The following is a 24,192-nucleotide window of genomic DNA, read 5'->3' on the forward strand; positions in this document are numbered from 1 at the left end:
TCTTTCAAATAATCAAACTTCATTTATATATATACTACACACACACACACACACACACACACACAATATAATATAATATAATATAATAGAGCATACAACAAATATTACACACACACACACAAATACACATACACACAACAAAAAAGAAGAAAAGCATCCTTTTTATAATGGAATCTCACACACATTTCAACTGCCAATAACATTTTGTTCTTTGCATTTTTCATTCATAGCTATCCTTTCTTGAACTCATGTTTTTACAACACAAAGCAGTCTACACCACCACCTAAAATACCTCTTTTCACACAAGCTTTTAACAGACTCCATTATTTGTTTCTTCTAGATAATTAACCCCATTCCTCAACACCACTGACAATTTAATCAAGTTCAGTTGTTTCCATTTTTTCCTGATGATTTCCTTGCCCTGCTGGTTTGAATGCAACTTCCCCACATTTTGGCCCGTAACAGCCCTGCATGGTCATAACATGCAGAATCTGGATCTTATATGAAAAAAGGGATCAACTTTTAACAGAATTTAGAAAGCAGATTTTTTTTGGGGGGGGGGTTAATGGTAGCTCTGATGTGGTGGAAAGCTTCCCCCTATTCTTTCAAACACACAGTTCCAAAACTGCTTTGATTTTATGCAAAAAAAAACAACACCAAAAAACAACAACAAACCCCATGAGTGGAAGAAATTTCCCATTGTGGCGTCACAAAACCAGAACATTATGTTAATGACAACCCCCATATTTCTGGGAGAAATCAAAAGCAAAGGGGTACCAGGAGGAGGAGGGTGGGCCTGGAGAAAAAGGGGGGGCATGTCACACCACGATTAGTTAGAGCTTCATTCTTTGTTTTTTGGGAGGGGGGTATCTTCACTTGCAGAAATGCACTGAACAATATATGGGGGAGGAAATAATGGATTCCAGCTACCAACAGCTTTAGGATGGCAGCCAAGGAAGGGACCCAACTGATTAAAAAGCTATCCATGCTTACAGAACATATTTACAGGAATTTCACCGCAGCTTTTGCCAAGATGTTAGCAACACCGAGGCAAAGAATACTTTATAAACCAGGTCTAAATCGTTCAAACAAGCCCGTCAAACCGCACAATGCCCTCCTGCATGGACACACAGATACTGAAGGGAGGGGGGCACACCCCATGCATCAGCATCAAATATGGTGGCCTTATCAATAGGTCTACTAGCCAGTCTACCTACACATATATACACATACTGGTATCTGAAGAAGTGTGCATGCACTTCTTGTTTAGTCGTTTAGTCGTGTCCGACTCTTCGTGACCCCATGGACCAGAGAACGCCAGGCACTCCTGTCTTCCACTGCCTCCCGCAGTTTGGTCAGACTCATGTTTGTAGCTTCGAAGACACTATCCAACCATCTCGTCCTCTATCGTCCCCTTCTCCTTGTGCCCTCCATCTTTCCCAACGAGTCTTCTCTTCTCATGAGGTGGCCAAAGTCTTGGAGCCTCAGCTTCAGGACCTGTCCTTCCAGTGAGCACTCAGGCCTGATTTCCTTCAGAATGGATAGGTTGGACCTTCTTGCAGTCCATGGGACTCTCAAGAGTCTCCTCCAGCACCATAATTCAAAAGCATCCATTCTTTGGTGATCAGCCTTCTTTATGGTCCAGTTCTCACTTCCATACATCACTACTGGGAAAACCATAGCTTTCACTATACGGACCTTTGTAGGCAAGGTGATGTCCCTGCTTTTTAAGATGCACACGAAAGCTTATACCCCAGAAAGCTTATACCCCAGGTGCTACTGGACAGTTTTTTAATTTTTTAATTTATTTCATACACATATCTCGGTTAGCAAATCTGTACACATACCTAAGTAAGCAAATCTGTGTCTCCCCCCCAAGAGAGAGAGAGAAAGAGAGAGAAAGAGAGAGAGAGAGAGAGAAAGAAAGAAAGAAAGAAAGAAAGAAAGAAAGAAAGAAAGAGCCACCAGTTAGTGTAAGGCTTATTTGCCCAGTCAGCTAGAGCAAATTACTTTGATTATGACTAGGGGAAATACCTCCAGAACACGTGGTTACCCAGGAACCTAAAATCAGCAGCAGAACCTTGGGGGTCTAAAATTTCTGTGGTGCCCTGTGTGACGCCAAAATTTGGTGCCCCCCCCCACCTCCCATTCTACATCATAGTTGCCGCGCTCCCAAGGCTCTGCACCCGGCGCAACTAAACCTGTCGCACTCCCTTAAATCCGCCTCTGCTACAATTCTGATACTGACTGCAATGCATTTAAAATGCATTTTCCAGCTTCGAGTTGAAACATTTCCCTAAGGCTGCAGACTGCAGCAGATCCTCCCCAATGAAAGAAAAGAGAAACCCAGCTTAAGAGGAGAGGAACAGAAGGGGACAGAAATTCCCAGGCTTGGGTTGACATTCCCCGTCTTTCAGGAGAAGCTAGCTAGGAATGCAGCAGTCCGGTATTAGCAGGGATGCATTTGGGGGAACGGCTCACAAAAGGGTTTCAGATGGGACCAAGCACAGAAAAATTTGATGTCGTGTCGTAAGCATTTAATTAGCCCATCTAGCCTGTGGTATCCGAGAAAGGATGAAAGCTGTCCAGGATCTGATCACATTCAATATCTGGCGGCCTCTTTCGTGGCTGGAACCAGTTGCAGCTCTCACAACAGCCTGGCTTCCTGTGTCACTGTTCTGTCTCGGCTTTCACACGGGGTTACGCTGGTATACAACTCAAGGGCTGCCAGTAAATCCAGACTTATAAGCAGGGGCCAGACAAAAGCCCAGGGAGACCCTGGCAAGAAATCTAGGGCACTCAGGTGCCTCTCAGAGTTGCACAGGGCACGGAAGTTAGAATCTTTATATACAAGTTCGGAGGTTTTATATTCTGCTCGTTCATCGTGCCCCAGGCGTGGGCTTGACACCTGACTGGTTTCCCTACCTCCCACCCATTTTTAATTTAGCCTATTAAATCCATGAGCCGTAAGAAATATTAAGACCTATCACAATACAGTGGTACCACTAGTTGTGGACTTAATCTGTTTCGGGGTGCTGTACACACCCTGAAAAGTCCGCAACTAGAGCACCTCTTCTGCGCATGTGCGCAGCACGATCAAGCGCTTCTGAGCATGTGCAAAGCACGCAGATCGCTTCTGCGCATGCACGGGCAGCAAACCCGAAAGTAAACACTTCTGGGTTTGGCGTGTTCATAAGCTGAAAGTCCGTAAGAAGAGCGGAACGCAACACGAGGTATGACTGTAATGCAACAATAATTATAACATTCCTGCATATATAAACGCCAAGCACCCTTTTTCTGTAATGTTGCCAGCCCAGCTCTGCGTTAATTTTATCATTGTAATTCATGCTGTACGTTCAGGAGGTTCTCCCCATCTTGATACTGCAGCAACTCCACTTATTTTCAGCTCTTTGCCCCCAGAGATACTGCTGAGTGATTCCTAGCTAAGGCTCCCAAGTCCTGATACATCTCTATTAATTCCTGATCTAAGCAACATTTGCACTGTTCATAATATACAGATCTGCGTATGCAAGCCTTGCAAATTAATTCTGGTCGGCTATGCAACCTCCTTTCATCATGGAAGTACCTAAAAGCTACCCTGTAGTGCCAGGGGGCAATTCTAGAGATAACTCATATGGGGAAGGGAAGGGGCACAAGAGGTCATTGCTGGGGAATAATGGATTTTATTCTTTACAGCAGTTTTAGGCTGCTCTTCCGCTGAAAAGGCTCCCAGGGCAGCTGACAAAGATTAGTAAGTCAGCCCTAGCCTTGACATGTATACTCTAAAAGACATGACACAAACGCAAAAGGGGTTTGGAGGGTGGAAGGAAAAATGTGAATTTGTTTGTTTAGAGCAGGGTTTCCCAAACCTGGGTCTCCAGCTGTTTTTGGACTACAATTCCCATCATCCCTGACCACTGGTCCTGCTAGCTAGGGATGATGGGAGTTGTAGTCCAAAAACAGCTGGAGACCCAAGTTTGGGAAACCCTGACTTAAGAGCATTTTTACCCTACTCTTCAGAATTCCAGAGGTCAAGAAAAATAGCACACTTTAAGCACAGTTTTTAACCCGAGGTACTATTTCTGGGTTAGCAGAGTCTGTAACCTGAAGCGTATGTAACCTGAAGTGTATTTAACCCGAGGTACCACTGTAATAATAATAATAAATTTTATTTATATCCCCGCCCTCACCAGCCAAGGCCGGGCTCAGGGCGGCTAACAACCAATAATAAAAACAAGTTGATTGGAATACAGCTTTAAAAACTAGGTTAAATACAACATTAAAACATTAAAATGCAGCCTCATCACAGGAGGAGAAAGGAAAAAAGAAGAGGGGGGGAATCAAATTGACTCCATGTCAAAGGCCAGGCGGAACAGCAGTCCTCCTGGCTTGTCAGTTTTCTTCACAGCATTCAGTTATTTTTTACCAGAGTAATTATAGTTCAGTCTCCACAAAGCCTCTTGTCACATTCCTGGTGTCCTGCAAATGGCTTTAATTTCAGAGAGTTATCAAAGTTTGGGTTAAGCCACCTAACCGCAACTTTCTGGTTAGGGTCCAGGCAAGCGCCCTTCTGCATGGCTTAGATTTCACCGAGAAAGCCAGGGCCAGCTAGAAGTGGCACATCATGCAAACTGCAAAGTTTTTCCCCCAAGGCATTCCTAAATTGAGCCTTAGTCTGCTTAATTGTGTTTAGCCGTTTCCCTTACCACAGAGATTTCTCCCTGACTCATAATATACAGTGCCCAGAATGTTTAACTACTCAGACAAAACCATGCCTCTTTTTTTCTTCCAAGCTGCAACTCATTTAACCCTCCTCTTTCCAACCCATCTGCTAGCCAGTCCTTGGTGCATGTTCACAATTAAACGCAACTCAAGTTCGCACATAAATTTTACAAACTTGAAACACAGAAGACGACAGTGAAAAATAAACCTTTTTCTAATGATACGTTTTGGACTGAGGACGGGGAGGGAGAAAGGAAGCAGGAAAGTGTCTCACATCCCAACTCACTCCACTGTCAGCCTTACTCACGACCGTCCAGGAAGCATGACCAGATTGCTTGAAAATTTTCCAGCACTGCCTCCATGTTTAGAGACAAATCTCTCAGGCCAGTCACATTACTCAGCCTCCAGTACTCAAGACTTGAGATTCACTTTTTTGTAGTACAGTCATACCTCGGGTTACAGCCGCTTCAGGTTGCGTTTTTTCGGGTTACGGATCGTCGAAACCCAGAAGTACCCGAATGGGTTACTTCTGGGTTTCAGCGGTTGTGCATGCGCAGAAGAGTCGAATAGTAATCCGCGCATGCGCATACGCAGGTTGCGAACGCTGTGGGTTGCAAATGTGCATACCGCATGGATCACGCTCACAACCCAAGCGTCCACTGTACAGTGGTACCTCGGGTTAAGTACTTAATTCATTCCAGAGGTCCGTTCTTAACCTGAAACTGTTCTTAACCTGAAGCACCACTTTAGCTAATGGGGCTAACAGGACACGATTTCTGTTCTCATCCTGAAGCAAAGTTCTTAACCTGAAGCACTATTTCTGGGTTAGTGGAGTCTGTAACCTGAAGCGTATGTCACCTGAAGCGTATGTAACCTGAGGTACCACTGTATCTGTCTTTCAACAACGAAGGCTGCTCCAAGTATGCAGACTGCAAGGCTTGTCTCACTCAAATCTGTGGCTTGTTCAGCATTCAAGCATTCTGCCCCCACACTTCATCCTCTGACCTGTATTCCATGTCCCAACACCACTTCCCTGGCTCTGAGCCTTCCTCTTCTGAGGGTTCCCTAGCAGGAATAGCCAAACTCGGCCCTTCAGATGTTTTGGGACCACAATTACCATCATCCCTGACCACTGGTCCTGCAAGCTAGGGATGATGGGAGTTGTAGTCCCAAAACATCTGAAGGGGCAAGTTTGGCCATGCCTGCAGGGGGTTCTCTGGCAGAAGCCGCCCACCATTCTTCACCACCTAGCCAGTCCCTGACATCCGATTTATTTTATCTGGGGCTCCGCTCTCCTTGAAGCAGCAAACACACTTCTTTCCATTTCCGTACGCTGGTCTTTTGGAGCAACTGCAAATGGGAAGGGCCAGTTTCAAGCCCAAGGACAAAAGGTCTTCTGGTGGTTCCCTCACTGCGAGAGGCCAAGTTACAGGGAACCAGGCAGAGGGCCTTCTCGGTAGTGGCGCCCGCCCTGTGGAATGCCCTCCCATCAGATGTCAAAGCGATAAACAACTACCTGACATTCAGAAGACATCTGAAGGCAGCCCTGTTCAGGGAAGTTTTTAATATGTGACATTTTAGTGTATTTTTCATCTCTGTTGGAAGCCGCCCAGAGTGGCTGGGGAAACCCAGCCAGATGGGCGGGGTACAAATAATAAATTATTATTATTATTATTATTATTATAAGGCCAGGCATCTCCCGACCTTACCTTTTCAATTAGAGATGCCAAGGATTAAACCCAGAGCCTTCCAACGGCCAGCATGTTCTCCATCACGGAGCTACAGCTCATCCTCAATGTTTGCCTTGTCTCCATGTGCTTCTTAAAGGTAAAGGGTAAAGGAACCCCTGACCATTAGGTCCAGTCGTGACCGGCTCTGCGGTTGCGGCGCTCATCTTGCTTTATTGGCCGAGGGAGCCGGCGTACAGCTTCCGGGTCATGTGGCCAGCATGACTAAGCCACTTCTGGTGAACCAGAGCAGCGCATGGAAACGCCATTTACCTTCCCGCCGGAGTGGTTCCTATTTATCTACTTGCACTCTGAGGTGCTTTCGAAGTGCTAGGTTGGCAGGAGCAGGGACCGAGCAACAGGAGCTCACCCCGTTGCAGGGATTCGAACCGCCGACTTTCTGATCGGCAAGTCCTAGACTCTGTAGTTTAACCCACAGTGCCACCTGCGTCCCTTATGTGCTTCTGAGGAGACCACTAAATCCTAAAAAGCACATGGGTCTTTGGCATTAGCCAGAGATTTTAAAACTGTGTGACCTCTTCGTTCCATTCATTTCTAAGGGGCTCTGCGTTCAACTCATAAACACATTTCAGCTGCTAAGGGCAAGTAACATTCCTCAAATGCTTGAGCCCTCTTTGAATATTTCTGGGATCCTGAAACACAACTTCTGGCTTTAGCTTGCACATTTCAATAATGCTGTCGGTGCACTTTAATAAGTAGGGAGAACTTACCCAAAATGCACAGTATTCCATCTGGCTGGGATTTGCTGCTCTGCGTCAGGATGTTCTGAATTTGTCGAAGGCGGCTACAACTGTAAAGAAAAACGGGAGACGGTTAGAGGCAATGCTTAAAAAGGACTTCAATCTGTTGGGAGCCAAGGCTCGCTGAAAGAGATCTGTCATCTGGCAAACCAGTACTGTACCAGCAGTTCTGAAACTGTCAGTATTCATATACACGTAGTAGAAGCAGGCCTTTGCTCTTTCCACATCATTTTGCAAAAAGCTCTCTCTGTCTCCAGCTATCAGCCCACTCACTTTTCCTCTGTGATTTCTGCATCATCACTTTAAAGCAGTTGGATGAACTTATCTTCCACCTTTTGTGCCTGCTGAAAACAAAAGTATTTTTCACTCAATTCAGGGCACTTGGCAAAGTAGGCGATAGATATCACGTGGGCAGCACAGCTGCCACCAAAACACCATTTTGCCACCAGGAGGTCACCGACACATTTGTGCACCGGAACTCATGCTGAGCGTCCACTGCAAGCCAGGGTGTGCCTTGTGCTAGCCTGTGAGGTCCTGAGGATTGGCTTTCTCTTTGAGTACTCCCAGAAGGAGTTTCATTCCTAATCTGAATTGCAACACATTCCCTTTGATCATAAATACCAAGTAACCCTGTCAACAGACCAGTGCATGATTTTACTCTCAAGCCACACCAGGGTGGCCAAACAGGCAAGCCTTGACATGCAAAGAGTTGACCTTCGTTCTGAATGGAAACAGCTAACAAACATAATGCAAGGGCAGCCCATAAAACTAGCAACAGAGAGTTATGGCTATCATCCACCTCTCACATTCATCAGACGAAGTTCAGAACTGCAAGGGCACGTCCAACTGGACTTCGCCCCTTGCAATGAGGGGGCCCTCCATGTTTGCCCCATTACTGGTTTTTGAAAGACAGTTTGTGATGTGGGAGACCAGAGTTATGAGAAAGTGTCAAAAGTAATTATTACTTCAACCATTTATATATTGCTGAATTGCAATCTTCTATACAGACAACCAAAGTTAGCTGTCAGGTCCCCAGATGACCACCGTTGTTTAACATTTGCAAAGCCTGATTGTTTGATCAGCATGTATACAATTTGCTATTATTCAATTATCTACAAGGCGGGAGCAGAATGGAGCCAAATGACTATTCCCTTTGAACCTGGATCTTATATAAAATTTCTTTTAGATCTGTGGGCATGATTCTTGTTGGAACTTTCAACCAAATCCATCTCCTTTCTCCCCAGGTTACTTTGCCAATTCCTTTATAAATGTTCCCTTTAGATTATATGAATTCACAACTATGATATAAATTTCCCTAGTCTACCCTTTGTGCAATTACGAGTATAGTAATTTTCAAAATGAGTTATCTTCTCTTGAGGGTCCATACTGTCTCATTAAACGTATGAATATAACCATGGCCGACATCTATTGTTTTAAAGATCTCAGCAAGTATGTTGAGGAGCATATGCAGTCCGTGAACCAAGCATAACCCAAGGAAGAGTGTATTGGATCAGAAACAAGTACTTGCCATTCATTTATTTCACACATAGGGGAAAATAATTCTGTAATTCTGAGCAAACAGCGTTATATACAGGCTTAGAGGAAGGGGTTTTCCTGTGAAATTCCCTAACTGAAAAGTTCACAGTCAGTCAGCTGGATGAGCGGCTGGCCTGGTTAAGGAGTCACTGACATGCTTCTTCCTGTTTATGCAGAAACAGCATCCTGCGCACAAAAGAATTTGCTTGCAAAGTTGGCAAGCCGAACAGCAGAGTTGCAGCAAGGAGATCAGGCATAGGCAAACTCGGCCCTCCAGATGTTTTGGGACTACAACTCCCATCATCCCTGGCTAACAGGACCAGTGGTCAGGGATGATGGGAATTGTAGTCTCAAAACATCTGGAGGGCAGAGTTTGCCTATGCCTGCACTAGACCATGGGACGAATGTGCATGCTCAATGTCTGATGGTGCAGGAGAAGACAGACTGCACAGTATTACTTTTTTTAAAAATGGGGTGGAGAGAAACAATAAGCAGGTGTGTAAGATTCTGGATGGTGTGGGGAAAATGAATAGAAAGAGGTTTTTCTCCCTCCCATTTAGTGCTGGAAGCTGGGATCATCCCATGAAGCTAAATGCTGGAAGACTCAGGACAAACAGAAGTACTTCACATAGCAAAGTTAGAATTCGCCACCACAAGCTGCGGTGGTTCCTTACTCCCCTTTTAAAGCTATATCGGGGGCCAAGTCATGGAGGATAAAGCTATTAGTTTATTGATGGCTTCACACTTCCCGCAAAATCAGATGCTGCATGGCTGAGAATACCAGTTGCTGGGGTACAATGGGAGAGGGCTATTGCCTTCATGTTCTGCTTGAGGCCTCCCCTTGGGGGTTGTCTGGTCAGCTATTGTGACAACAGGACGCCGGACTAGGAAGGCCTTTGGTCTGATCCAGCATGTCTCTTATGCTCACTTGTTCCATGCTTTAAGTAAATGAGGAAAGTATTGCACAGATCTCTTAGCACTGGAGGTTAGTGGGGAAAAAACATTTCACCGTCATTTCCTAGTTCTATATTGTACAGTGGTACCTCTGGTTATGTACTTAATTCGTTCTGAAGGTCCTTTCTTAACCTGAAACTGTTCTTAACCTGAAGCACCACTTTAGCTAATGGGGCCTCCAGCTGCTGCCGCGCCGCCGGAGCATGATTTCTGTTCTCAACCTGAAGCAAAGTTTTTAACCCGAGGTACTATTTCTGGGTTAGCGGAGTCTGTAACCTGAAGCGTATGTAATCTGAAGCGTCCAGAGTGCATTCCTCCTCCAGGTCCAGAGGCAGCTGTGGGACTGGCTTGCAAGGTATTTATATTTTTCAAAATACAGTCCGGCCCCCCACAAGGTCTGAAGGACAGTGGACCAGCCCCCTGCTGAAAAAGGTTGCTGATCCCTGACTTAAGCTACTTTCAGTACGTCTACTCTGAGTATGACTAACACCAAATACTGCCCTAACAAATTTATTGTGGCTGAAGTTTCTATGGAATAGAGTCCATTTCATCAGATGCACTCAATGTTGTTTTCGCTTGGCAGAGATATAAAACAAAAAGGGTGGAGAGAGATGCTTTTGGAGATATCAACAGAGCCAGCCGGCAAGAAGCGTGTCTCACTTTCATCTCAAGTCTTTGTATGGATAAAGTCAGCCAACAGGCTGTGCTACATTTGATACAGATGGCCACAGCGCTATCTAGACTGCCTGGGAAAAATAACACCACACCTATGGGTATACAAGGTCAAGTGAGCTAGCAACAGTTGTGGACTTATTTGCAAGGGTGCTTTAGGTATGCGTACTAGGGGTGCAAAAGAATCTGGGGTGCTTCTTCCCCCAAAAAGCCATTCTGTAGCAAAGGGAAGGGCAGAAGATAGGGCAGGATCTACTACTGGATCACTGGGTGATTTGTAGTAGATCAGGGATTGAACCTGGAACCATCTGCATACAAAGAAGATCCTCAGGCACTGCGCCATTCCCCGGGGTAATCAGGGAATGACTGTTTTGTTTTGTTTTGTTTTTGTACCCAAATGCAGTTAGTAGATCTCGGGGTGTCTAGTAGACACTGCAAGTCAAAATCTCCCTTCCCCTGCTGCAGCAGGTATTGCGGTGAAAGACTCCTATAGGAAGGGGCTTCCACATAGCAGCTTCTATCCTTAAGATCAGATGCCAAGCTGGAGGAAAAGCAATCTTAGAAAAGAACAGGGAGAAGCGTGGTGGTGGAACTGACTAGGTCAATGGTGGGGTTGCAGCCTAGGAGAGCAGCAAAGAAGGGAACCGAAGAGAGATGAAAAGGGATATGTTTGACAAAGAGAATGAACATCCAAGATGCTCACAGAGTCAATTCAGCTCAGCATTGGAGCGAACCAAGATATGGGTTGAGTGGAAGAGGTATGAGTTGACCATGGACTGAGCACGGACAATTATCTTGCTATAGCTCCCATAAAGTCACAGGGTAGAGAGGTGGTCTGGGAAAAGAGAACACACATTTGAACTTCAGCAGAGATCTGAACATTCCTCTCCCACCTCCAGGCCCAAACTCAATGCTATCTCCACCACTCCACTCCCAGCAGCAAAGAGAGAATGCAAAGAATGGAAGGGTATTTATTATAACTGAACAGGACTGGTTTACTGAGGCCTGGAAGATCTCATTAAGGAGAGGACGCCAGCCATGTAGACCAGGGTGGGCTTGCTAGAGAGACCCCCGTATGCAGGAAGGAAGGAGACACGCCATTGTAACATTCTCCTGGGCTCCAAATGTCTTCACGGTTACTGTCATTTGAAGAGGGAATTTATAAATTTAAATAAGCTCTCGTGCTTTATGGGAGCTGCGCATTCAGCGGTTTAACGGAATTTTATTTAAGGAACATGGAAAATGTTTCCCTTTCCCTTTTGACAGGCAGCCAGGGCTTTTGGTTGTTTGCGTGCCAAACTCTAGCTCCAGCCCGCTCATTTTGAAGTGCTTGAAAGAGACACAAGAAATATCATCTTGTGACATTTCTCCAGTTGTAGCATAGGAAGACAGGCACAGAGAAACACAGCCGGTCTTTGTGCAAACACTGTTATATTTGCTCATTTAGCAACCCAGGAAGTACATTTTCTGCAGTGAGGCAACTGCTTCTCTCTTAGCACCATTTGATTTGCAAAGTACCGTTAAGTTAAACAAGGACTGGGGGGGTGTAGAATTGGAATGGAATGCCATTGCGATCTGGGAGGAGAATGTGAACAGATGACATTCTAAGGGGCAGGCAAATGTTGTAGGCTGCTCACTACTTACATCTGTTTCTCCAGAACAAATCCCCAAGGTAGCTCTGAAACAGCAGCTCCTTTCCCAAGGTCATTCACTCTGCTAAGCTAATAGAGCTTCATTAAAAGCCATTTGCTTGCTTGCTTTAAAAAAAAAAAAAAAATAGCTTAAATAATCAGAACTCAGAAGAAGATCAGAAGCCAAGTCTTGCATTCTTTCCAATTACTGAACAGGAATTATTTGGACTCGGGGCTTTTCTCACACAAACAACTGTAAAGCACAGGCCTGCGGAAGATTCCCCCCTCCTAGGCATCTCCCCCCACCCCCTACGCACACACTTGTGACTAATTTAATTTGCCACCCCACAAGAAAGAGGAATTTAACCTTCACACAGGCAGCCATGTAAACATATTGCAAAGAGAAAGGCTGCTATTCTTTGTGCCTGTCTGGGAGGCTTAAGAGGCATGCGCACACACACTTTTAAGAATTTGATCTCATCCTCGCTTTGTGGATTTGCTATGAAAGGAGAGGGGAGGCTGGGAACAAAAGAAAAGATGCTGGAAAATATTTTCGCACGTTCCAAGACTCCAAAGGGGTGTCTCACCAAAACGCCTTGGCTTTTATTTTAGCCTGCTTTAAAGGATGCATTGCCCTGCCTTTGCAGTGGTACAGGAACTCATCCAGCTCTCTGCAAGTGTATTTAAATGTCATTGTGTTCAATATTCCAGTTCATAATACTGTTGCCCAACATACTCAACGTTCATCCAAATGACAGAGGAGAAGCAGCAGTTTCGAAGGACGCCTGGTTTCACTAAATCCTGTCCTTACAATCTCTCCCCTAAAGCAGTGTTTCCCAACCTTGGGCCTCCAGCTGTTTTTGAACTACAATTCCCATCATCCCTGACCACTGGTCTTGCTAGCTAGGGATGATGGGAGTTGTAGGCCAAAAACATCTGGAAGCCCAAGGTTGGGAAACACTTCAAGCATGCACCTTCCATAACTGCCCCATCCTACAGTCCCATCACCACCACAAGCCACCTCCTTATTAGAGCCTCCACCGATCTGATGTACCCCAAACATTCTGAACCCACCACCACAGCTTTCTTCACCTCCATCCAACAGCCTATCCTGCATGAAGGATGGGGAAACAACATCAGCCATTTTCCATCACACTCTTTGACTCTGAACCCTCCCTTGAAGACCTTCTGTCTTGAAACTGTACTGGACCCAAGGCACCCAGCCAAGACTCTTCTCTCCTCAACCCATGATTCTATGATTTTTGCCTGCTAGATTGATAACCTACAACTCAAAAAGGTGCCAGGAGAGATCAATTGAATCCACAGGGCACTCACGGCTTACTGGCCCAGACACTGCAACACTCGCACAACTCATCCTGCTAGCTGCCTTCAGTAACTGGTATCTCAATGCACATTTATCTCCAACCTCTGCTTTCAACTACTCATCCACATAGGGGTTGGGCCCTGGGTAAACTCTTAGCCCTCTGAATACACTTTGGTGGGGGTGGGGGGTGGAAGAATAACTAGGAATTTGATCTACTACCCTAAACTTGCCTGGAACCCAAATCAACAGGATCTGCTCCCAAGGGTATGCTCAGGTGAGCTAGCAATGAAACTTTAAAGTTTTTGAATTATTTGGTCCCTGAAAAGCGGTGCCACAAAACCAATGTGAGCCCTTACGGAGAGGGCCAAATGCAAACTGGTAAGCCAGCTCCCCAGTCTTGCATCCACACCCTTCTTGCCTCTGGGTGCCCCCATGCTTCCTAAAGGTAAAGGTAAAGGGACCCCTGACCATTAGGTCCAGTCGTGGCCGACTTTGGGGTTGCGGCACTCATCTCGCTTTATTGGCCGAGGGAGCCGGCGTTCTGGTGACCCAAAGCAGTGCACGGAAACGCCGTTTAACTTCCCGCTGGTGCGGTACCTATTTATCTACTTGCACTTTGACGTGCTTTCAAACTGATAGGTTGGCAGGAGCAGGGACCGAGCAACGGGAGCTCACCCCTTCGCGGGGATTCGAACCGCCGACCTTCTGATCGGCAAGTCCTAGGCTCAGTGGTTTAACCCACAGCACCACCCGTGTCCCTATAGGCTTCCTACCCCACACCAGTTTCCTGTATTCCAGAAACATTTACAACAAAGCCTTTACGCTTCCTGGACCCACCACTCAATTCAGGCTCCTTACAACTGTTACTCACCCCCCCCCCCGCCCCGCATATTCTGCGCTGAGGTGACCCCATGTTGGCCATACTAACCTCCACCTGGACCCAACAGCCCCTCTCCTTCTTTGAGCCTCTGCATTTCTGCAGCAAGGCAGACCCTCCAACAGAACCCACCTCAGCTCAACCCAAAGCTCATGTCCACCCCCCCACCAGCCCCCTCACCTTCTGCCTGCAGCCCTTCCCCACTCCCTGTCCTGCCTCTCTCAAGCAGCACCTACTGCCAGCGCCCCCTAACCCTTCCCAACCTCAGCTCCTGCCTGCACAACTCCCCTATTCCCAACCTCCCAGCAATCCCTTGCCCTTATTGACACCCCTAGATATTCTGCACCAGAATGCATCCCGATTCTGTACCAAAGAACCCCTTGCCCAGGCACCCCACACCTGCACCAAAGCAACCCCCCCAAAAATTACCTGCATCATGGCATTCTGCACCCCTCACACAGCCCTAACCCATTGACAGTTGTTCAGGCAAATGCGATTTTTTGCAAGGCCACCTCCTTTGTTGCTTAAGGCCACATGTTCTGGCTTTGTTTCATGGGATTTTTGATTTTGTGCGGTGGCAACCTGCCCTGGGACCTTACGGGGGGGAGAAGAAAATATATACATATACGTGTATATGCGTGTGTGTGTGTATAAATGTGTGTGTGTGTGTGTGTGTACATATGTGTGTGTATATACACATACATGCATGCATGTATAAAATAATGCATGCTCACCCCACCCCCACTTTTGCACAACCTTCTCCGCCACTCCCTCTAGACCCCACCCAGGGCAGCCCCCCCCACCCCCTGCTCCCCTCCCCCCCCGCGTCCCCCTCCTCGTCTCCCTCCACCGACCCCTCACTCCCACCCCTCCCCCCTTACCCCCGTCCCCCACCCCTCTCATTCCCCCCCCGCCTCCCGTTGCCCCTCTCCTTTCTCCAGACCCCACCCAGGGCAGCCCCACTGTCACCTCCCCCCCTCGCCCCCACCCCTCACCTGACGCTGGGCTGGGCCCCTCCTCGGACCTTGGGGCGCCCCCTTCGGGCCGGGGGCAGCAGCAGGGGGTTCCGTGCCGAGGGGAGCAGCGCCATTGTCCTGTCAGCCCAGCACCCGCCGCCTCCGCTTCGCCTTCCCTGCAGCACCGAGCGGCTGGGGGGGGGGGGAGGGAGGAGCGGGGGACGCACCAACTGCGCCTCAGCTGGAGGGAGAAAGAGGCGAGCCGTTGCCCTTCCGCCCCGCCCAAGGCGTCCCCCGCCCGCCGGCTCTTCTCGCTGCGCCCCCCCTCCTCGCTCGCTCGCAATGGTACGTCCCGACAGGGCCAGCTGTTCCGAGGGAGGAGGAGGGAGGAGGAGAGGAGGCGGGGAACGGCCCGCCCCGCGGCAACCGTTGCCGGGCAACGCGCCGCCTCGCCCCGCCCCCTGGCAACGCGCACTCTCCTTAACGCGGACGCGGAGGAAGGCCCTCCTCTTAGCAACGGCCCTTGTCGTCAGGATGTCGCCTTAGCAACGGGGGCTGCCAGGCTGGCGCTAGGCCTCCCTCGGCGGAAAGGGGGCGCCCAGCCCTGCCTCGCTTTCCTTATTGTTATTATTATTATTGTTATTAGCTATTAAATTTGTATACCACTTACACGCTTCATTCATTGATTTTATTATTCACTTTTTTGTCTTTTCACCAAAAAGGCTTAATAAAGAAACAAAAATGTGCATACATATATTAAAACCTGGCAGGGTGTGTGTGTAGCGGAATATATTAAAACATCCTGCCGCCTTTGTAGGCAAGGCACGTGAAGGTATGTTGTAAAGATATGATTGTTCCGCAAACGGAGCCACCACTGAAAAGGCCCTGTTTTCATGTTGCCACTCTCCTAGCACTGGATTTAATGCAGTCGAGACAGTTCCCCCGTACAGGGCACCAAGCCCAAAGGGCACAAAACTGAGAAGACCCATTTGGAGACGCCAAATGCTGGCCTGTGTGGAGGGGGCACACGAAGAAGGGCCTCGGATTGTGAACATGGGGTCTAGGGTGGTTCATATGGGGAGATGCAGTCCTTAATGTGCTGGGGTTCTGACTTTCTTCTGAGTAGCTGTACTGAGGACTGTGCTATATAAAATGAGAGGGGGAGAGATATTATGCAAGCCCTCTCCTAATGAGCCCCCCACCACTATGTACCCATATAAAAGTGTACACCCCTCATGGCACTCCCTTGAATATGTCATATTTTTATTACATCCCTACCATCATTATCTTACTGTGTATATATACAGAGAGAGAGAGAGAGAGAGGATTAATCCACAATAATTTTGTGTTAGTTTGCAGAGTGCCATGGGACTCTTTGTGGTTTTAACTCAGGACAAAATGATACGTCCAAAGGATGACAATCTGAAGTAGGCCACCTTTAGGGTTAAAGGTTTTCTTTTTTTAAATAATTTCTGCTAAATTGATAACACAGAGAGTGAGTGTGAAAGCATGATATCGATATCATCCCTCTTGCTGCTAGCTAACCTGTCGCCAATGCATTAAATAATCTGGCAATACAGAGCTCTGTGTATAAGATGTAATTCCTAAGAAATTAAATTATTGGAGGCATAAGCTCCTGTAAGCATGCATCAGATCCACAGGAGGTTATTAAGATCATCCTAATCTGAACCATTGCAGAGTTAAATTTAGAACGTCCTGTTATCATGGGCTGGATCACCACCAGGTTAGACTTTTCTTTACAGTTCCTTTCAGTTTATGCAAGTGTTATTCTAGCAATAAAGCAGTGTGTGTTAGTTGATCTGCACAGGAGAGTATTATGTTTTATTAAGAAGGCAGTTCTACACACACACACACACACACACACACACACACACACACGGTTTATTTATGCTCCCTGTTCCAAAAGAAATTTACCTTGGAGAGGCCATTCCATCAAGTCAGGGAAGAATAAATGCTGCTGTAATGTGCAAGATTTGCCATACCATGACACTTCCATGTCCCTTGATGCTGACTAAGCTGCCGAGGTTGGCTGAGCCATTGCCTTTACCAAAGACCCCGCTTCGTAACCTCGGGCCCAGCATCTGACCTACTAACCGCAGAAAGACCCGTGCTTCCTTTTCTGTCCAATTATTCAACGGAGCTGAATCTGTGAGCTTGCAGATCTTGTCATTATACCAGCCGAGGGACAAAGGCGTTTTGCCCTGGCATCACCCCAGCAATCGCAGAGCGAGTGTTCGGTTCACAAAGGGGCCTCTGTGTCACCCAGTAAATGTGGCTGCAGTCCTGCCCGAATCTACTCCGCAGCGTCCTAATGAATTCAAGGGGGCTTACTCCTAGGTAAGTGGCGATCTCAATAGCTTTCATTGGTGCATCAACTACAGTACATCCTTTCCTGGATGAGGATAGCTTGTCTACTGTGAGTTATCTATGAGTAACCTTAATTTTAGACCACTGTAATGTGTCCTAAGTAAGGCATCCCTTACAGCTGGTCCAGACACTACAGAAGAACACTGGGTTATAAGCAGGGCATACCCTCCAACATTTCTCCAGTGAAAATAGGGATGTCCTATTCCATCATCATCGCCATCATCACTTCATGATTTATACCGCACCCATCTGACATGGTTGCTCCAGCCACTCTGTGCAGCTTCCAACAAGGTACCCTGATCATTAGGTCCAGTCGCAGACGACTCTGGGTTTGCAGCACTCATCTCGCTTTATTGGCCGAGGGAGCCGGCGTACATGTGGCCGGCGATGTGGCCAGCATGACTAAGCTGCTTCTGGCGAACCAGAGCAGCGCACGGAATCGCCTCTTACCTTCCCGCTGGAGTGGTACTTATTTATCTACTTGCACTTTTGACATGTTATCGAACTGCTAGGTGGGCAGGAGCAGGGACTGAGCAACGGGAGCTCATCCCGTTGTGGGGATTCGAACCGCCAACCTTCTGATTGGCAAGTCCTAGGCTCTGTGGTTTAACCCACCCGCGTCCCTCCAACACATATAAAATATAATAAAACATTAAACATTAAAAAACACACCTTCCCTATACAGGGCTGCTTCCAGATGTCTTCTGATGATTGTATAGTTACTTATCTCCTTGGTTCGGGGGTTATATAACTCCATACCCTCCAACATTTCTCCGATGAAAATAGGGAAGTCCTAAGGAAAAGCGGGACATTCTAGGATTGATTCAGAAACTGGAATGGCTTCTGTAAATCTGGGACTGTCCCTAGAAAGTAGAGTCACTTGGAGGGTCTGGCAGTACCCCTTAACAGGAAAAACGCATATGGTTAGTTTTGGTGTGTCCAGCTGATATTAACCATACTCTCCAGGTGTCCCAATTTTCCAGGGGCAGTCCTGTAATTATGAAAGCTATCCCAGCTTCTGATTTGATCCCGGAATGCCCCTATTTTCCTTGCTGCCGCCACCACTAAACTTGGGGAGGTGGATGAGCCAATACTTGTCTCAAGCAAAGACAGTTACAGCAATACCAGTGAGAGAGCGTCCCATTGCCTCTCCGTGGCCTCTCCATGGCTGTGGCTTGAAACCTCTTCCTTTGGCTAGCTCAGAGTGGTTGCTGGACAACAGATGAGGAGGAGAAGAGGCTGTACGAGGCAAACACATACATAAATATATAAACCACATGTCTGAAGCAGCACAGCAAAACAGCCCGGAAACCATTTTGACTCCCAAACTGACCAGATGATTTCTCTGCAAGGTCAAGGAAAATGGAAAAGCCTCCCCATTGTCTTTTCCTTCACAGATCCTGTCTTAAGGGTATGTCTGTGTATGAAAAGGGTGAGCCTGTGACCTGGCTCAGGAACTAAGTATTTATCATTACAAAAGACTGGCCAGGCTCCCCAGGGTATCCAATCAAGTAAGCATTAACAGGTAACCTGCCAGACAGAAGGTAAACAACGCACTCAGATTTCTGTTGTAGACCGCCCTTTCTGTGATGTAGGTATGATGTATCTGGGGGTGGCCTTGGACTCTAGTGCGGGCAATTTAAAATGTCTATATAAGGGCGAACACACCTTTGTTTGGGGTCCTCCTCCTCCTAGCTGCTTTGCTTCCCAATATTTTCTGGTTGGCCTCTGTTATTTTCTCTGACCGATGGAGAACCTGCAAAGGACTCTCTAAGGGCTCTTGTGTCCCCCATAAGGGAATAAGGGCACATTTCCATTTATTACACCAGTAAAAATATTGGGGAGGGGGGACCCTAGAATCGCAGAATTTTGAGCAGGTGTTCCATTAAGAGCTGCTTTTTCCCCCCGAAGAGAAGGGGAGCAAGACAAGAAAGGAGCTAGATGCCGATTACCGGTTCTTCCCGCTGCTTCCTGACCTAGTTCTCCACCGACATGCCGCCGCAGAATCTAGGTTAAGTACACATCCTTGGTGAATGCCTGACCTCAAGCAGCAAAGGCTGCAAAGGACCTTGAGCACTCGGGAGCTGAGCAATTTGGTTTTCCCCTATTGGAAAACAAAACAAAACAAAACAAAAAGGAAATTGATTCTTTGCTTTGTTTAGTAAAAATCTCAGTTGCACCTGCAAATAAAACGGTGGGGACAAACATGGCTGTTGTTGACACAGTGGCTTGTAATCTCAATTCATCTACGCCAACCGTATTTGGAGCCTTCCCAATTTTATGTGTGTATGCTTACAGCCCTGAAATATTTTATCGTGTCAGCCACAGGGCCAGTAAAAACACTGGCACTCCGAACTGCTGCTTAATTAGGATTGCTTTTTTTAAAAAAACACCACAACATATAAGGTTGCCAACTGACCGCAAAAATCTCAGCCTGGACTGCTCTTGTGCTTTTACACAGCCGTTTGATGTGTATGAGTGTAGGAGCAGATGCTGAGATTTTTTTCTTCTTCAAGAAATTGGAGCTGTCCTCTCATCCACCGATCCCTTAGTCAACACTGGAAGAATAAGGCTCAGGAGAAGGGGTCTGTGTTAAGTTGTGGGTGAACATATCAGACGACACAGCGATTCTTCAGACAGCTCTTGTTTATTCACAGGCCAGAACAGAACTGAGCTGAAGGGTTCAGCCAACCTGCTTATATAGAGCTCAACTACAAAGCAACAGTAACAACTTTCTGTAACTATCCAATCACTGAACGTCACTTTCAATTCCTTATTTGCATATGAGACCTGAGTGAAAACTATCTACAGTATCCCCCTGCTGGCCCAGGGTGAGAACTTCAGTACATAAAAGTCTGATTCCCCCTTCCTGATTAAAATTCCCCCCAAACTTGCCCACAAAGACCTTTGAGAAGTAAATGTTTTAGCTCTTCGAATGGAATGAAATTGGGATTAGCAGCTGCTTTTACTCTCCAGCTTTGCTTAGTTTTATTCTGTTGTTGATGCCCTGTTCTGTTTTTATTTGTCATTATATTGTTTTACTTTTATTGTTGAATTCAACTGTTAGGTAGGCAGGTGGGTGGGAAGATAGACAGGACAGAGGAGACTTTGAGGAGATATGCCAGCCAACTTCAGAAAATTGTGAAATCATGGGCTTGGAGGGGACCCAGCAAGGGCATCCAAACCTACAAATCTCTTCTCCCAATCCTATAATAACAAGCTTACCCTCCGCCAAAGACCTTAACCTGTAGTTTGCATGTAGGTAGCCCAATAAAATGTTAGCCATGAGCAGAGGTCAGAAAACTAGGGCTGTCCTTTGTATATACAGAGCACTGCAAAATAAAAAATTTAAGGTCTTATATATATAATAAATGTTCATAAATGTACCAAGCAAACACGTACATAAATATATAAACCACATGTCTGAAACCCCACTGAAAAGGTCCTGAAACCATTTTGTCCCTCCCAAATTGACCTCAAATATTTCTCTGCAAGGTTGAAGGAAATGGTAAAGTCTCCTCATTGCCTTTTCATTCACAAATCCTGTCTTAAGGGTATGTCTATGTATGAATAGGGTGAGCCTGTGACCTGGCTCAGGAACTAAGTATTTGTCATTACAAAAGACTGGCCAGGCTCCTCAGGGTATCCAATCAAGTAAGCCTTAACAGGTAACCTGCCAGACAGGAGGTAAACAATGCACTCAGATTTCTATTGTAGACCGCCCTTTCTGTGATGTAGGTATGATGTGTCTGGGGGTGGTCTTGGACTTCAGGGCGGGCAATTTAAAATGTCTATATAGGGGTGGGCACACCTTTGTTTGGGGTCCTCTTCCTTTCCTGCATGTGAGGGGAACACCCTGTTGCAACAGATCAATAAAGATCAGGCTTGCTAACTGCTTTGCTTCTCAATATTCTCTGGCTGGCCTCTGTTATTTTCTCCGGCCGATGGAGAACCTGCAAAGGACTCTCTAAGGGTTGTGTCCCCCATAACGGAATAAGGGCAGATTTTCGTTTATTACAACTGGAATCTACATGGTCGGACTAACAAGCGCACAGAGCTCTTGTCTGTATGTGTTTGGACATATATCAAAGAGGAAGCAATTGCAGCCAATTTTCATCATTAGTCCCAAAAAAATAAAAATAAAAAAATCCTGGGGAGAAAAATGACTCAACCTCAGTGGGGAAGAAAGAAAGCAAAGAAAGAAATGTTCTTGTCTGGCCAAGTCTCACCCGAGAACTGATCGCTTTGTTTATTCCTGAGATTGGGGCGAGAGCTGGACACTGTCAGAGCTCCAGGCAGCAGCTGCTGTAGCCATCTGAATGTTTTCTGCAAACAGTTTTGCAGTGATTCCTGGAAGTCCTGAGCTGGGTGGGAGGGGAGTGTGTTGGTGGCCGTTGCCATCTGGAAGGGAGAGGGGGAAAGTCAGTGTGGCATAGTGGGTAGAGCGCTGCGCCAGGAGCTGGGAGAGCAGGGTTCAAATCCCGCCACAGTTCACCAAGTCACCAGGGGCCGATCGATCTTGCACAGAAACTTTCTACATTATTTGACAGAAACTTTCTACATTATTTGACATCGTTCTGACATACACCGCGGATTAAGCCCCATTGTTTTGGGGAAATCTAAGGCTTGCTTCAAGCACGGCAACATTTATTCATACAGGAAGATTTTGGAAAATGCCGTGTTGCAGGAACGCCCCCCCCCCCAATCATTCAGTTTGTACAAACACCACACACACAGACATGACATACACAACGTTTCTGTTATAAATTCATAGCAAATTAACCATACATCGGATTTACACCGATCCACTTTTATTTTACTCCATGAAGGAAGGAGTATCAAAGGGGGATGGTTTGATACAGGAGGGTCATAATCCCTTAAGTGTACCAACACATACTCAGGAGCCCTACCCAGTTGGCATGACAACCTTGATGGTCCCAGACAAAAGACCATCAAGGTCACAAAGGACTTGCATATGGGAGAGGATTCAACATGGACTGGAACAAAGGACAATGATCAGATCTTCCCTCTGGGGGCAGGAAACTGAAAACTCCCCTTTGTCTCCTGGAAGTGACTCATGGGGAGGGGGAAAGGAGGGACCAGCCAGGTGACAAGATAGTCAGGTTACCTCCACAACTCCTCCCTCAACCCCTCCTTTTTGTGATGTAGTTGTGATGTAGTCTTAGGGGTGTAGTTTGGGGGATTAGTAACTAATAAAAGTTGGGGTCTTCTTTTGTTCTGGATTTCCATTTTGCTTCATCTTGTTGCGGGTGGGAGTCCTGTCACGATAGTATTCAATAAAGGCCAAGCCTACAGGCTGCTGTTTTGCTCCAAGTTATCCTGGTTGGTGTCTTTGTTTTTCTCCAAGGGAGCCCTCGGATTTTTCCGTTAACAGCCGTCCAGGACCACACCTAGAAATCCACCTAACTGCAAATCCCTCTGATCCGTCGATTGCATTGGCAACCATGGCCAATGAAATGCACCTGTGGCAAATGCACGTCTTGAAAATATGAAAAAATAAGATCTCCACGGTGAGCCCTTTTGCAATGAACTTTGCATGGGGTTGTAGCTCATCTGAGAGAGAATAAAATCTCCCAATTTAAGGAACTGTTTGTTTCAGCGCTCACTCTCACACAAGCACACAAGTTATATTTAAATACCAGCCCTTTATCTCGTCTCCATTTTTAAGCAGCTAATTTTGTCTTTGTTATCAATGACAAGATAATTCCTTCAGCTGGGCTATTCAGCGAATCCCAGATAACAGTCGCTTCCTTTTTTTAATCAGGCTACCATCAGACATTTGGAGACAATCTTTCCTCGGAGAGTCCCAGATGGGATGGATGCTATTTGTTCCAAGGTGGAGGATGGTCCTTGTTATTTAAATAACGTATTCAGCATGCATTGTTTGGCAAGAGACAACACTTAAAAAATATTTTTTTAAAGAAATGGGCCCAGAAATCTCTGTTTTCCTGTGCAAAGCAGAGCAGTTAGAAATAGAACAGCAGACAAAAGGATATATTTCCTTCCAGCAGAGGTTTAGCCGGGAAATGAGCAAAGATAACGTATTAAATATAGCTGTGTTGTTCAGCAGAAATAAGAAATATTGCGCCTAGGGGGAGAAATAATATATCATTTGTCACTCGGAGGGGATCCGCTGGGGAAATTCATGGGAAAGGTCTAGGACAGAGGAGAATTATAAACAGGCCTTTTCAGACCAGCTGGACAAGGCAGGAAATCTGGAAAATGATACACAGATTTTGGAAACATGGAAGGATCAGATGTGAAAGAAAGGGGGTTGCAAATGCTTAGTTATTTGTGAATTCTGATAACCGGTGTGATTTGGGCAGAGCTATGGGCAAAAACATTTATATCTCTCTGAATTTTGCAGCCCCAAGGCTCTACGGCGATAGGTGATAATATGCAGTTGTTAGAGTGGGAGTCCAGAGTTCAAATCCCCACTGGTGACCATGAAGCTCAATGGGCGTCCTTGGGCCTGGCACGGGTGGCGCTGTGGTCTAAACCACTGAGCTTCTTGGGCTGGCCAATCAGAAGGTTGGTGGTTCAAATCCCTGTGACGGGTGAGCTCCCGTTTCTCTGTCCCAGCTCCTACCAACCTAGCAATCCAAAGCACTCCAGTGCAAGTA

General features: G+C 46.5%; 1 protein-coding gene across 1 annotated transcript in view; it reads right to left on the reverse strand.

Moving 5' to 3' along the window:
* DNAAF9 (dynein axonemal assembly factor 9) overlaps positions 1-15,533 on the reverse strand; it is an 81,309-nt gene extending 65,776 nt beyond the window's left edge. The window contains exons 1-2 of the mRNA XM_083756371.1: positions 15,200-15,533; positions 7,181-7,260 (exon numbers count right to left, since the gene is read on the reverse strand). Of these exons, the coding sequence (XP_083612497.1) occupies positions 7,181-7,260; positions 15,200-15,294 (175 nt within the window). The 5' untranslated portion in view covers positions 15,295-15,533. The remainder of the gene's footprint in view (positions 1-7,180; positions 7,261-15,199) is intronic.
* Between the last annotated feature and the right edge of the window lie 8,659 nt (positions 15,534-24,192).

This window comes from Podarcis gaigeae, assembly GCF_964106915.1.
Source record: "Podarcis gaigeae genome assembly, chromosome: 9".
Classification (NCBI taxonomy): domain Eukaryota; kingdom Metazoa; phylum Chordata; class Lepidosauria; order Squamata; family Lacertidae; genus Podarcis; species Podarcis gaigeae.